Source organism: Gallinula chloropus, assembly GCF_964237585.1.
Source record: "Gallinula chloropus genome assembly, chromosome: 5".
NCBI classification, from domain to species: Eukaryota; Metazoa; Chordata; class Aves; order Gruiformes; family Rallidae; genus Gallinula; species Gallinula chloropus.
In genome coordinates this window covers 17,242,120-17,256,766 of record NC_140090.1, presented here as the reverse complement: position 1 = coordinate 17,256,766, position 14,647 = coordinate 17,242,120, and the positions used below count along the sequence as shown (strand labels likewise).

Sequence of the window (14,647 nt, the reverse complement as noted above, 5' to 3'; positions counted from 1 at the left end):
TTCCTCTCTGCCCTTCCCTGGTGGCACCCTCCAAGCTGTGGCTTGCTTGGAAAAGATGAGAGTAGGCACAATGAGTAACAATCTGCCTGTAGGCACTTGATGGAGGTTGGGGGCCCCTGTGTGTGTGTGTCCAGCTCAGGTCCACCAGTCTCCCTGTGCCAGAGCAGTGCCATGGGAAATGGCACAGCTGGGCATTGCTGGTGGTCCCTGGTGTGGGGTTGCAGAGGAGCCTGATGGTGTGTGAGTGCCTCTCCTGCCCTCCCGGCCAGGCAGGCTGCTCCCTGAGTACTTGGGGGCTCCGCAGAGCCAGGACGGCACTGGAGCCCAGCAGGGCTTTGCTTATGTGTGCCAAAGACTGCTTAGTCTCCCCTGATTTCCCCCAGCCATCGCAGACCTGCTTCCCTGCTACCGAGGGGCTGTAAGGAAAGCAAGGCCGGCTCTGGATCAGGATGATGGGCTCAGCACCCTGGGCAGCGGGTCCTGCAGGCTGGGAGAACCCCGGGGTGTTTACTGAGGCTGAGCCGCGTTGCGAGGCTGGGGAAGAGGCAGAGCGGTCTGGGTCGGGTCCCGGCGTGTCCCCGCTTCAGTGGCTGGGGGATGAGGAAGCCGATGGAGGGGGGGGAGGGAGGCCGGCGGGGAGCCTGGCCAGGGCCCGCGGGGAGGCAGTCCGGCCCGGTGGGGCGGGGGGCCGGCGCCGAGCCAATGGGGAGCTGGGGCAGGTTGCGGGGGGGTTAAAACCCTCCCCGGTGCCGACCGGCAAGCGAGTGCCCGGGAGGAGGAGCGGAGAGAAGGGCTGCCCCCGAGGGCAGCCCCGCGGAGCGCGGCGGGGCCCCGCGGGTTGGATGCCAGCCGGTACCGGGGCTGGCCCGGGGCTGCCCGGCCGGGCTGTGCCCTGGCAGGGGAGCGGCGGGGTGCCGGGGGACCCGGCGGCTCTGGACGGGGCCGAGCCATGCACAAGCCCATGGAGAAGTCCCAAAACTTCCGCATCGAGGCGCTCCTGGCTGAAGAGCCGTCGCGGAGCGCCTCCCCGCCGGGGCTGAGCCCCGGGAGCCCTGCGGCGAGTCCCGGCCCCGCCGGGCGCTCCGACACCCCCTCGCCGCGGGCATCACCGGCCGCCGCGCCCCTCGCCTCGACGGGCTTCATCCCAAAGCCCGGCTTGCTGCACCTCCCCGGCCCTGGGCTCGGCACCCTGCCGGCCCTCTACCCGCCCGCCGTGTACCCGCTCCCGACCCTGGGGGGCCAGCACCCCGCGTTCGCCTACACCGGCATCCCCCACCTGCCACCGCCTGGCGCGGAGCACCTGAAGGCGGCCGTGGCCGGCTCCTTCCCGCTGGAGCACTGGATCCGAGCCGGGATGCTGGTGCCGAGGCTCTCCGACTTCCACGGTGAGTGACCCGGGGACAGACCCTCCTCCTGCCGGGCGGGACGCGGCTCTCGCCCCTTCCAACCCCCGGAGTCCTTCGCCGGCACAACGGGGTGCAGGTCCCCTCGGGGCCGGGGACCTGAGGCTCTCCGAGGCCGCCCCTTCACGGCTTCTCGGTGGTTCGGGTCGGGAGCCCGGCGGAGGGGGCGAGCCCTCGGGGCTGACCCAGTGCAGGGCTCTTGCCGCGCCCAGAGCCGGTCCCCAGCCAGGGCAGGTCTGGGGGTCCCATTGCTGAGAAAGGGAGGCAATATCCGTGTTCCGGAGACCCCCGAGGGCTGCGGGGCCCCGGGAACGCCCGCCGAAGGGCAAAATCTCGCCCTGCCCCAGCCCGCTGCTGCGCGATAGCCCCGCGGGGCTCTATGCGCCCCGGTGCCGGCAGAGCCGCTCCCGGACCGGGCCGGGCCAGCCGCGCCGGCCCCAGCTGCCCTTCCCGCATGGCCGCCCGGGTTCGTTGGGCTCCGCCGCGGCGGGAAGGAAACGAAAATAAAGAAGAAAGAGCAGGGACCGGCACCAGGAAACGAATAAAATCCGTCCGGTGTGATTAGGAACGAACCCGCCCGGGTTCTTGCCGATCCGGTCTTGCAGGACCGGGGGAGGAACGGGGCTCTGGGATCCCGCTCGCCTCGTCGGGGCTGATGATCCCGGTGCCGCCGGGAGCCGCAGGAACAGGGCAGCCTCGCAGCGTGCTCGGCTCCAACCCAGCCCCGGTTCCTCCTGGCAGCGAGGAGGGTTCCGGCTCCGGGCACGGTGGGCACGGCCGGGGCTGCGGGGGGGCACCGCATCCTGCACTGCGGTGCTGAGCCACGGGTGGGGAGTGTCCTGCAGAGCACGGGAGGCACAAGGAGACCGGCTGCGGGCTCTGCTCCCGCCGGGGACTGTCACAGTTTGAGCCGGACACTGCTGATCTGGCCGCAGCAAAGATGGGGACAGTGGGCAATAAACTGAGAGGGGCTTGTTAATAACCCCCAGCAGAGGATCCAGGCTCATTAGCTGAGCTTAACAGCTTAATAACCAGGGAGCCTGTTTAAAAAAATAATGGCCAGATAAGCCAGTTAATTAATAAACTGGCTGGATGAATAATACCATAAAACCGGAGTATTAACATGAAACATCCCATTTATTGCTCCTTCCTCAAGTGGCACGTGTGCAGGCTGGAGGCAAAGAGGTTGTTCCCTACCCCAGGCTGCTCTCCTCCTTGGTTCCCTGTGGACTGTAAGAGAGATCCAGCCGTGAAGTGGTGGTGGCACCTGAGGGTAGAACAAGCCTGTGGTGCTACTGGCTGTGTGCAGCCTTCAAGCATGAAGGTGTGTGTGTGGAGGGAATCTCTGTTTGCTCGTGGTGAGACACATTCCTGCCTCCCTGAAGAGACCACCTTCTCCTTGCAGGGTCTGGGTCTGTTAGTGTATCTGAGCACCGAGGAGTGGGATCACACCACTGTGGCTGCTCCAGAGCCCTGAGCTCAGCTTCTGGCTGGGATGACACGGATATTTGTGTATCAACAGACATGTCCCTCTCAAGTGCAGGATTGTTTCCAGAGCTGGTTGTCTCCAAAACCTTGGTAGAAGGAGACAAACCCCAAACCTGGGACATGAGAACAGTTTGTGGAGGGAGCTTTTTGGGCTGTGTTAGGATGCACGGGAACAGCATACCAATGGGTTTTGTGGGAAGCACTGAGCTGGGCTCCTGGGATAGCTCAGGAGAGGAAAAGCAGCTTCTGACCCAAGTGTTGGTGCACTGGGTCCCGGAGATCCCAAAGCAGAGTAGGGGAAGAGGGGACATGTGGGGCTGTAACAAAGATGCATCAAAAGCTTCCAAAGCTGCAGGCTTTTAAATCAGAAAGGTATTTGCTTCCCTTTCTGGGAAGCCCTTGGCAGTGGGGATTCTCTCCCCAGGCTCTCCAGATTAGTGTTTTAGGAGTTTTCCTGATGTGAAGGTTTTCTTACTCCATTTATTTTTTGCCCTCAAATTTGTTGTGCCAAACACAGCAAACCACCCTCCATTCTCTCTGCTTGCCTGGTCTGCGTGTGAGGAGGTTCTGTAGGTCCTGTTCAGCCTTCTCCTCCTTCTGCTGCACCACCCAACTGCTTCCACCTCCTCTGAGCCGGGTTTCCATCCTGACTGTTCACAGGGTTTTCTTCCAAATGCCTCCAAAAGCCCCCCGGGCCAAGCTGGATGCAGAGCTTGAGTTAGTGCCTCCAGGAGGCAGATGGATGAAGCTGTGTGTGTTTGCAGCTGCTCTCCCTGCCTGTACCTCCCCACAGACATCACTCCGACTTGTGGATGTTATGCTCAGCTTGGGGTCTATTCTCCACTCCGTGATGCCTCTCCCAGAGATCCTCCTCCCCTGGTCCTTCTATCCTGTTATTTTCATCAACAGGTAGACTGTGCCATCAGACCCTGTCCCTCATTCATCTTCAGATCCCTGTTTCAGTCCATTGGGAACATTTGGGTTCTCAAGTGTGTCCCCAGCCTTTCCTCCTGTGGGCTCACGGCAAGCTGTGAATGCAGGTACCTTCACAGCATCCCTTGTCCCTGCAGTCACTGGGACTGGCCCCAGCTGCAAGTTATGGTTGTGTCTGGGCTTGTATTGCCCCGGTGTGCTGGCCATTGTGTGGGAATGGGGACAATGCCATGGGTGTGCAGGGAGAGGAAGGGGCATCTGTGTCCTGCCTAGGATGTGCTGCCTGCTGAGCCATTCTCCAAGAAGGGTGGTGGTCTGAGCAGGAGCCTACTGCTGTTGGAATGGAAATCCTGGGCTGCTTGTGCTTTCTAGGTGCCCTGTCCTATCACCCAGCCTGGACAGATAGACAGACCTGTCTCACTGAGCTTTCCAGAGTGACTGAGCACAAGTGTCCATGCCACTGGTGCTGGTTGTGTTTAGCTCCCCAGGTAACAGCGGGCAGAGAAATGTATCTGAAAGCTTCCTGGGGCATGTTCTGGGGCATTCCAGGGGACAAACACCCTTTTGATTTATTTATGGAAGATTCCAGGACTAAATCCTGCTTTAGCTGCCTGTGTTTTTCAGGCACAGCCTAGTCTGGTCTGCTGAGGACAGGGTGGGGGGAAGGACGGGACAGATGCAGAACTGAAGCCCAAAGCTCCGCAAGGATGCGTTGCTCAGGCTCACCCCACTCTCACCTGTGTATGGGGGTGGTAGGATGCTGGGGAGAAGGTCTGAGGAACCTGGTCTGGGCTTGGGTGCTGGGGTTGCTCGGAGAAGTGCTCCTGCGGTGGTGCAAGCGGGTGCCTTGCCTTCCTCCCAGGCTGCCTCTGCGGAGCCGCAGCCAGCGCCTGTCTGCTGCAATGCGGAGTGAGAGGGCTGGGTGGGAAGGCCTGAGTGCAGGACCAGGCAGGGGTGCTGCCTACCCAGGCTCTGCTGCTCCCAGCCTGGATCCCTGTCACAGGGCTTTGAGCACCTCTGGAACTGTGCAGGGGGAGCATTTGGCACCAGGGTGCTGTGCCTGGCCATACTTCTGGGAGCTGGGATTTCTTTGCAGTGTGGCCATGGGAGTCAAGAGTCATAGGAGTGGAGAGCAGTGACAGACAGCTGCAGGCTCTCAGGAAGTGCAGAGGATCCCACTGGGGACCTGGTGCTCAGGCAGGTTTCATGGGACACCACTTCTCTGCATCACCCACTTATCACCTCCATGGCTTTGAGCCCGGACCAGATCCTGCCCACAGCGATGGGGAGCTGGCTGATGGGCTGTGCTGGGCTAGGAGAGGGGTCAAGACAAGTCATGTTGAACTGCTTCTAAAAGCAATGCCTTCCAAGGGTGGCCAGGTACGCAATGGTCTGGCATCAGCAGGAAACATAAGCTGGAAAACAGCTGACAAGTAGCAACTGGGGTCCAATGGTGGAGCAAGCAAGGGGCTAGGAGGGGTAGCAGGTGCCCTTGCATGTGCTGCCCCCCATACAGTGGACAGAACTGCCAGCAGGCCAGGAGAAGCCTCTGATGATGGCCACGATGCCAGTGAGACAACCTCTCCCCCTCCCAGCCCTGACATCTGGAGAAACACCTCCAAAGCAGCCAGGGTGCTAATTTCCTCTCCTTTATCTGCCAGCCCACGGAGTTAAGTGAACTATAGCTAAACAAAGCAAATTAAAAACAAGTGGGTTAATATCAACCGAGGATTGCCCTTGTTATCAAGTAGATGGAACTGTATCAAATAAACCAACAGTTCTTTATAAGCTTTATCTAATTATCCGGGAGAGCCTGCTCTATCTAATTATCCAGAGCTGCCTTGCAGAGCTCCTGGCCTCAGCCTCAGAGGGCATTCCCAGCTCCAGGCCAAGCAGTTATTTACGGATATTGGAGCCAAATGCTGGGAACCTATCGGGGGTCTGAGCCCTGCTGGGCTGAAGGGATATCGAGACAACCTCTGATCCTGGGTGTGCCGCTGGAAGAGGTGGCTGGGCAGACAGGAAATCCTTTGGCAAGCAAAGGCGTGATGCTGAGGCAGTTGCTGGTCTTCTGGTGGGAGCTGAGTAAGAGGAGAGCCTTCCCAAAGGGTTACTCTTTCTGTGGGATGGGGGTTGTGATGGGGATGGATTCATAGCTCAACTGGCAGGAACTGGGGCAGGTGAGCCCTAGGGTGATGCTCACTGTGTTGTCCATGTCCACAGGACAAGGGAGGACAGGACTCCATCAAGAACACTGGCAGGACAGGCTGGAGCTACCAGCAGCCACAAGGCACCCTTTCCTCTTTGCTGGGGAAGCTGGAACCTGGTTCATACCTTGGACTCCACTTCCTCCTCCTCCTCCCGTGGCTCTTTCCCCCATAAGAAGCTGCAGACCCTCTTCCCTCTGTACACATCCCATGCAAAAGGAGCCAGGGCCCTTCAGGGAGGCTGATGGCAGCTCTGAGGCCAGAGATGGTGATGGTTCAGGCTCATGCCGAGCTGCTGCTGCAGGTGGCTGAAGGTCAGGTGGACCTTAGGGCTGTGCCAATTTGGGCTCACCCCACCTCATCTGCAGGCAAAACCTTGAACCATTGACAGCTGGGAGCAGTGGAGATGGATAACAGGAGCTGCTGAAGGGTGTGTGCTCAGGAGAAGGCACAAGTCAGGTGGCCAGCCATACCTGTGTGGGCTGGGCTTTGTACTGGTGGTAGCTTGGCCTGTGTAACAGTGTCACAGAGGGTGTTCAGGAGTGGGTTGGGGGTAGGAGGCAGGATGGATTTCCAGGGAAGTCAGGGTCTGGGCAACGTTTTACTGGACACTAATACACTGAGCCTGAATTTGAGACACTGAGACTGAGAATCCGGGGCTGGCAGAGGGACTGAGCTCCAGCTGTTGATTCCCTGCATTGGCAGTTATTTGGGATATATCCCGTTTGCATTTTTTTGGCTTTTGGGCAAACTTTCTGTTCTTCTTTTCCCTGCCAGACCAAGGAGTCATCAGCATCTTGCCTGGGGAAGAGCAAACCCCTTGGAGTGGTTTTGTTAAAGCAAGCAGTCTCTCCTGAAGGTGGACAGACCAAATTCCCCTTGTTTGGGGGGATGAGACTCACTTCTGTGTCTCTCCTTTTCCCACATCTGTTTTTAGCCTGGCTACATCTAGCTTTGCAGGAGGTGGCACAGAGGAGCCTTTTGGGGTCACTCAGAGGACCCCTCCCTGACCCATACAGCCAACCCGCGCAGCACAGCCCCTGCTTCAGGGAAGGACCAAGGCTCTGGGTGCCCCAGTGTACCCCCCTTTCCCAGGCAGCAAAAGGGGCTCACTGGGTGCTGGAGCCTTTTTGCTGCCAGAGGCTGCCTGGGCTGCTTTGTGCTTCCCACCAACATCCACTGAATGAATGTCCCCTCCAGTTCCAATGCATCTCTGGCCTCTCTGCTCCGAGGAGTTGTGAAGGGTGTTCTCTTGGAGTGCCCCATCCTTGCAGATTCTGATCCCTATAGCAGCTCCTTTCCTCAGCAGAAGGGAGCCTTCCTGGGTCCGTTTGGTCTCCTGTCTCTGCCCAGGATCTGCACAGCTGAGGTACCCATGGCCAGCCGGAGCCCAGACCACAACTGAGCTCTGCAGAGCTGAGCCATCCTTCGTCTGGCATTTGTATTTCTCCCAGCAACCCTTTGAGTTTCTCATTTGGTTTTAGCCTTGAACATGTTTTGGGTGCAGAATGCCTCTCCTCAGCCCCTTGTTTAACTGTCCCAGTGGCTGTGAACCAGGTCCCACTGACTGTCTCTGCTTGCACTGTGGGTCTGCAGGTGCAGGAGGGGTCATGTCCATCCCTGGTCCCACAAATTTTCAGACCCCCTTGTCCAGCCTGGGCTCACCTGTTTGGCCTGTCCCACCCAGCATCCCGGTATTTGGGATCAAGCCTGGATCATGATCAGTTAATGCCCCTTCATAAATTCCTGCCTCGTGCGTCACCACTGTGTTTGTGAAGGGCTCGGTGGACACCCTGGGAGATGGGCAGGTTGGGATCAAAGCTGGAATCTGATGGAGATAACATGGATGGTGCCTCGTAAAGAGTGCAAACTGGAGCACCTCTTGCCAAGCAGGGCACATCTCTGGGGTCATGATGCTCCAAGCAGGGCACATCTCTAGGGTCATGATGCTCCATCTCGCTCCTTGAGACGCAGCAGCACGGATGTGCTGAGGACCTTTCCCATTACGACCCCACTCCGGCACTTCACTCCCAGTTACAAACCTCTGGGTTTAATTGCTGCTGTGGTGCTGGGAGAAGCAGTAAAAGCTGAACCCTGTGGGGGACAATAAAGCCAGCAGAGAGGAGATAAGCAGGCATCAAACACAGCGCAGCGGCCACCCCACGCTGGACTCTCAAAGGTCCCTTTGTTCCCGCTGCCTCCTGATCCAGCGCCGCGCTGCCTTCAAGGGCTGCGGGCGAGATAGCCGGGCCCACGGGCAGCCCTGCGCCCCAGCGCCTGGCAGTTGGGCAGCCACCTGCACGGCCTGGCAATAAAAAAAAGGAGGTTTAATTTCAGTCACAGGACTGATCCCAGTTGCACACCGAGGCCTGATAACGTATCTCGCTGGTTCCTATCAGCCAGGCAATAAAGTCATTATTGGGGCGGGAGATGATGGAAGAGGCGCTCGCCTTCCTCCTCATGCTGGGCTTGCTGAGGGGATGTCCCCCCGCAGCCTCCCAGCCCTGCTGTCCCCTGACCCCTGCCCACTATCTGTCCTGCAGCGGCCCCGCAGTCTGGCTTGATGGGGAAGTGCCGCCGGCCCCGCACAGCCTTCACCAGCCAGCAGCTCCTGGAGCTGGAGAACCAGTTCAAGCTCAACAAGTATCTGTCCAGACCCAAGCGCTTCGAGGTGGCCACATCACTGATGCTCACCGAGACACAGGTACCTTGGTTCTGGGGGGGATCCAGCAGGGGTTGCCAGGGAGGTGGGGCGGCTGCACTACAGGGTGGGAAGTCAAGGTCATGGAGAATGCTGATGTCCCTAATCTGGCTGCCATCAGTCCCACACCCCCATTAGCAGCCCTTCTCTGGGCATCTTCTGCCACGAGCTACCTGGTGGGTTCCAGACACTTCTCTTGCAAAGGGCACCCCGGAAATACTGCTCCTCCCTTTGCCTGGCACCCCCAGTTTAGATTTCAGAGCATTCCCATCCCTCTCCACACTGTGGGAGGGGGCTTTTTGTGGTGCTAAAACTCCTCTTTTAACGTCTCCCTGCAAGTCTTTGGGCATCCTGGGGGATTGCCAGTCCCCTCTGTCCCTGACCCCCCCACACAGAGGCTAGACAGGAGGAAGAAAGCAGCCCCCCAGGTATTCCCCTCCTCGTGACATCCTCAGCCTCCTCACAGACCTGCAGCACTGTAGGATGACCCTCAAGGAAGAGACTCTGGGGGGGGGGAAATCTCCTTGTAGAAAGGAGAGGGGGGTGAGCAGGGGCAGGCTGGGACGAGGGACACACTCTCCCTGTGGGCTCTCCCCTGACAGGTGAAGATCTGGTTCCAGAACCGCCGCATGAAGTGGAAGCGGAGCCGCAAAGCCAAGGAGCAGGGCACGCAGCCCGAGGCCGAGAAGCCACGAGGGCTCAGCAAAGCCTGCGAGAAGCTGCTGCCCGGAGAGCCCCGCAGACAGGCTGCCGACAGCCCCGACTTCATGGGCCGCAGCCCCGGCTCGGGCTTCCTGCACCACAACACCCCCGAGCTGGGCTACGGCCCGGACTCCTCCTGCTCGGGGGGGGAGGAGGAAGAAGAAGAGGAGGAGGATGAGATGGGCACCACGGAGAGGAAGATGGGCTCTGTGTTGTGAAAAGCGGACGGAGCTGGCCGGGGGCAGGGGCTGCAGTGTCGGGGGGTCTCTTTGCTGGCAGACACAGACTGCCCAAGTGGAGCCGGGGGGGCTGCAGAGCACCTGCCCCCCTTTAACTTATGTGTGTTTGGATCCTATTTAACTCATAATTATTCCTCTGTGTGTATCTGGGGGAGTCCCCACGTCCCTTCCCTATAAAGCTATTATCTGGATGCCTGTGCTTTTCCTTAGGGGACAGGAGGCTCTGCCCCCCTCCTGCCACAGCGTTGCCCTGCCGGGGCTCCCTGGGGAGCCGGGTGGGGACACCAGACCCTCCTTTGTGCTGCCCCTTCCCTGCAGGTATGGCAGCACCTGGAGCATTGTTGAGCCCTGAGTGCCACCAGCTGCCCTTCCCCTTGGTGGCATGGTGGCCTAGGAAGGAGGATGCCCAGGACATGTGCCAGTCTGTCCATCCTGCATCCTGCTGGGGTCTGTGTTGCTGGGCAAAATTAGGCTGCCGTATGAAGCAGAGCTGATTAATTGGCTAATGCAGGCCTGCTGTTTCCCATGCTGCAGTCAGGCTGGGTGCACTGGTGTGGCATTGCCCTGAAGTGCACTGGGGATGGGTGGAGCCCTCCTGGGTTCAGGGTGGTGCTCAGGCTGTTTGTGAGGGCTCAATGCTGTGGTGACCCCACCTTTTCCCATGGCAATATTTCAGACCCTTTTTGGAGTCACCCCATAATCCGTTTGGAGCCCTGCTCACTCTGGCTGGGCTCAAATCAACCCCTGGTAACAGGATGACCACAGACACCCTCTTCCACCTCCCTAGAAGGACTAGGCTCAAGCCCTGACCTCCCTAAGCAAGCAGGCTGCCCTTGTCTTCAAGATGCCAGAAGGTCCTGGCAGACCCTATAGACCTCCCTGTTGACTTTCTGGCCCCGCCCCCCCCCCCCCCCGGGGATGCTGGGATGGCTGTGCAGGCAGAGGGATGGGTCCTTTAATGCTTGGTCTCCCTGAGCACACCCCTCCTCCCCAGCCTGGGGTGGGGGGGCCCTGCTTCACTGCCCCAGTACATGTAGGTCTGCCGGAGCGGGGCAGCCTGCAGTGTCTCCCTCCTGCCCCATGTCCTGCTGTCCCCTTCCCTCTGTCCCTGCCTGGGGGTGGCAGGGAGGCCTGGCTGCCTCCAGGACCTGCTCCTGGGGTAGGAGCTGCAGAGGGGCAGCAGCCTCCAGTGAGCCTTGGTCACCTCCAGCAGCAGGTCAGTGAGGGATGGGATGGGTAAGTGGTGGTGTGGGGCTGGCACGCCTTCCAGGGCTGGGTGGTGCTGCTGTGGGGCTGGGGGCACTCCCCTGGGCAGAAGACAGATGCGATGCTTTTGGGACAGAGGGATGTACAGGGGAAGCAGATGATGGGTGAGAAGAGCAGAGGGAGGGAGGGAGGGAGGGAGGGAGGGAGGGACAGAGAAACGGTGGTCCTGGGTTGGGTGACAGTGACCCACAGTGGCTGCTGGCAGTTCACTAGCTTCCTCCTGGGTGCATGGCATCCTCTGTGCCCAGGTCCCCTGTGCCCAGGCCACCCAGCCCAGGGCAGTGCAGTGCCCCACTGCCCAAGCAGGAGGTGCCCAGACCCCTGTCACTGCCCGGGGTGGGGGGAGCTCTGGTCCTGAGGAGGGTGCAGCTTGAGTGAGTCAGTGCAGGGCCATGTGCCAGGAGCCTGCAGTGGTTGGCATAACATGGAGCAGGAGGGGAGGAAACGTGGGGAAGGTGAGGAAAAAGACAAAGAAGGAAAGGAGCAGGGGGATGAAGTAGGAAAGGGTGGTATTGAATCCCCTGTCATTGTTCTGTGGGGTCAGTGGGGCAGGAAAGACCCAGTGCTCCAGGAGAGCTGTGCCTGCACCTGCAGGCATGCAGGACCAGCCTCTGAGATGCTGGCGGATGCCAGCCCATGCCTGCAGGAGCCTAAAGACATCTACCACCCAATGTACAACCTGTTCCTCCAGCAGTGGAGGAGCATGGAGATGACCACACACTGGAGTTGGGCACACCAGATTGGGGGCGAGATGGGGGGAAGGGTGGGGCATGGGGGGCGCGTGGGAAGGGGTGTCGAGGGCAGAGAGGAGAAGGAGAGAAGGAAAGCAGCAAAAAAGGAGTGCCAGGAAAGGAAAATAGCTGAAGGGATGTCACTGGCTTAAAACGTTCACCTTGATGGACTGTGACAGGTTTAATTTCCAGAGTACAACCATTAAAGTGACGGATGGGAGGCGTTCGTCTCGCGCCTGGCGCTCACCAGCCCTCCCTGCCTGCGAGAGGGTTTGTTTTGTTGCTGTTATTTATGAGGCTGTTGCTGCAGGAGCCAGGCACTCATCCAGTGCTGGGGGGACAGAGGAGGGGACACGATTGATGCCAGAGGAGTTGGGGTGCTGATTTATGTCTGTTTAGCCAGATGACTCATGTTGTAAACACTGACAAACGCCATTAAAGCTGCATCTCCTTCCTGCCTCCGAGCTGGCACCCTCCCCGTGCCGCAGGATGTGGCCATCCCTGCTCCCCACGCACACCGGAGGGGCTGTCTGGCCCTCTGCACCAGGGACACGAGGGTGTCCCCATCCCTGAGGGACATCCAGGGCCCTGGGAAGAAGCAGGAGTGACCCCCTGTGGTGGTGTCCCATGAGAGTCACACTCAGGGTGCCTGATGGGCTGATGCAGCCGGGGGTCCCTGGCCTGTGTCCCTCAGCACCTTTGCTGCTCTCGGCCCTGTGACTGCTTGTCACTTGTGTCACCAGTGCTCCAAGGAGCTCAGGGTGACCTGGCCCCGTTAAGGTGTCACCCCATCCCTATGCCAGCACTCTCCTGCTTGATGCAGCCAACACCCTCTCGCTCCCCTCAGCATCCCCACCTCTGAGTCCCACAGCCTCCACACCCACCCATCCTGGGCACCCACAGATTCCATGACACCCCCTTTTCTGACTCAGCTTTGTGCCTGTCTCCCTCCCTCACACCCACCCTCATCACCCCTCGCCCCTGAGTTCCCTCCTGCACTCACCGTCTGCTGCCTGCCCCTTCCATCTCCCTACCCCTGAACTCCTCCTACACCCCCTCAGCCCCCATCTCCTCCTGCACCCCCTCAGCCCATCTCCCCTTCACCCCCTCAGCCCCCCATCTCCCCCTGCACCCCCTCAGCCCATCCCCCCTTCACCCCCATAGCCCATCTCCCCTTCACCCCCTCAGCCCTCCATCTCCCCCTTCACCCCCATAGCCCATCTCCCCTGCACCCCCTCAGTCCCCCATCTCCCCCTGCACCCCCTCAGCCCATCTCCCCTTCACCCCCTCAGCCCCCCATCTCCCTCTGCACCCCCTCAGCCCATCTCCCCTTCACCCCCTCAGCCCCCCATCTCCCTCTGCACCCCCTCAGCCCCCATCTCCCCCTTCACCCCCATAGCCCCCCATCTCCCCCTGCACCCCCTCAGCCCATCTCCCCCTCAGCCCCCCATCTCCCCCTGCACCCCCTCAGCCCATCTCCCCCTTCACCCCCTCAGCCCATCTCCCCCTTCACCCCCTCAGCCCCCCATCTCCCCTTCACCCCCATAGCCCCCCATCTCCCCCCCACCCCCTCAGCCCATCTCCCCCTCAGCCCCCCATCTCCCCCTGCACCCCCTCAGCCCATCTCCCCCTTCACCCCCTCAGCCCCCCATCTCCCCTTCACCCCCATAGCCCCCCATCTCCCCCTGCACCCCCTCAGCCCATCTCCCCTTCACTCCCTCAGCTCCCCATCTCCCCTTCACCCCCATAGCCCATCTCCCCTTCACCCCCTCAGCCCACCTATCCCTTCACCCCCTCAGCCCCCCATCTCCCCTGCACCCCTTCAGCCCCCCATCTCCCCCTGCACCGCCTCAGACCCCCCTCTGCGCGTTCCTCTGCTGCCCCCTGGCGGCCTCCACCGGCAGCCGTCCAGACGCCCCGCACGCGGATTGACCCGAGGGGGCCGCCGTCGTTGCTCCGCGAGATGCCGACGCCGCGTCCGGTCCCCATGGCAACAAGGGTCGGGCCCTCGTGGCGCTGAGCGGCCGGCACCCGAGGCAGCCCGTGCTCCCCCGGGGGTCGGGCTGTGCCGGCTTATGGAGCCGGGCTGTGCTACGGGCAGCCGGGCAGGGCTTCAAGGAGCCGGGCTGTCCGGCCAGGCCCCGGCGGGCGGCAGGCTCACGGGCTCCCGGCGCCGCTCCGGCGGCCAGGTTGGGTTATAACGGGCCGGGCGGGCCCTTGCTGTAGGGAACAAGCCCGTGCCACCGCCGTTCGAGTAGGGTGTGGGGGTGGCGGGGGCAGGCGAGGCTGCAGGGCTTTGCTACGAGGGCCCAAGGAGAGTCCTGCTGCGGGGTCCGGGGGTCGCGCAGGGACGCTGTGCTCCGGCGAGGGCTGGGCCAGCTGGCTCAGGGGGGACCCCGCTGGCGACACGGCGGGGTGGTGTGCCGGCCGGAGCTGGAGCTGCTGGGTCTGCGGGAGCCCGGGCCTGGGCAGAACGGGCTGCGGGACTTTCTCCTCTTGTTTTGCAGGTGCCTGCTCGGGTGCATGGCGAGCCCCAAGCCCCCGGCTCTTTCCGGAGGCTGTCCTGTGGCTGTGTCAGGAAGGTGAGCGGTGGGCAAGGGAGTCGTTGTCGTGGGTGGGTTCGCTGGCAGGGCAGGGAGAGGAGAAAAACAACAGCAAAACCCCCTTTGGTCTTTGCTTCCCACGTTCATCGCATCCTTCAGTAACTGTTGTATGGGCTGTGGCCAGGAGGAGTCCCCTCGGGACTACTGGAGCTTGCGGGGACTCCCGGAGCCTTGTCGCAGGGCGGCTCCTCCCGTCCTTTCGCCGGCGTCGGAGGCTTTAAGCGCAGAGGAGCTGTTGGGGCGGATTCTCCTCCCTCCGCTCCCAAGTGCTAATGACCCTGTTGTACCTCCCTAAGGTGCCTGCGAGAAAGGCGAAGAAGAAAGGTGTGTTCTGGGGCGTTGAGGTGGCTGAAACGCTCAGGTGGCGTGGCTGG

The 14,647-nt window shown here is 61.0% G+C and overlaps 1 protein-coding gene across 1 annotated transcript; it reads left to right on the top strand.

The window, feature by feature from the left end:
• Positions 1–949: 949 nt before the first annotated feature.
• LOC311192370 (uncharacterized protein) lies at positions 950–9,652 on the top strand (the record flags this gene model as incomplete). Its single annotated transcript, XM_084264831.1, has 3 exons — positions 950–1,385; positions 8,575–8,735; positions 9,335–9,652. The coding sequence occupies 3 exons, from the start codon at positions 950–952 to the stop codon at positions 9,650–9,652; spliced, it is 915 nt and encodes a 304-aa protein (XP_084120957.1).
• Positions 9,653–14,647: the final 4,995 nt, after the last annotated feature.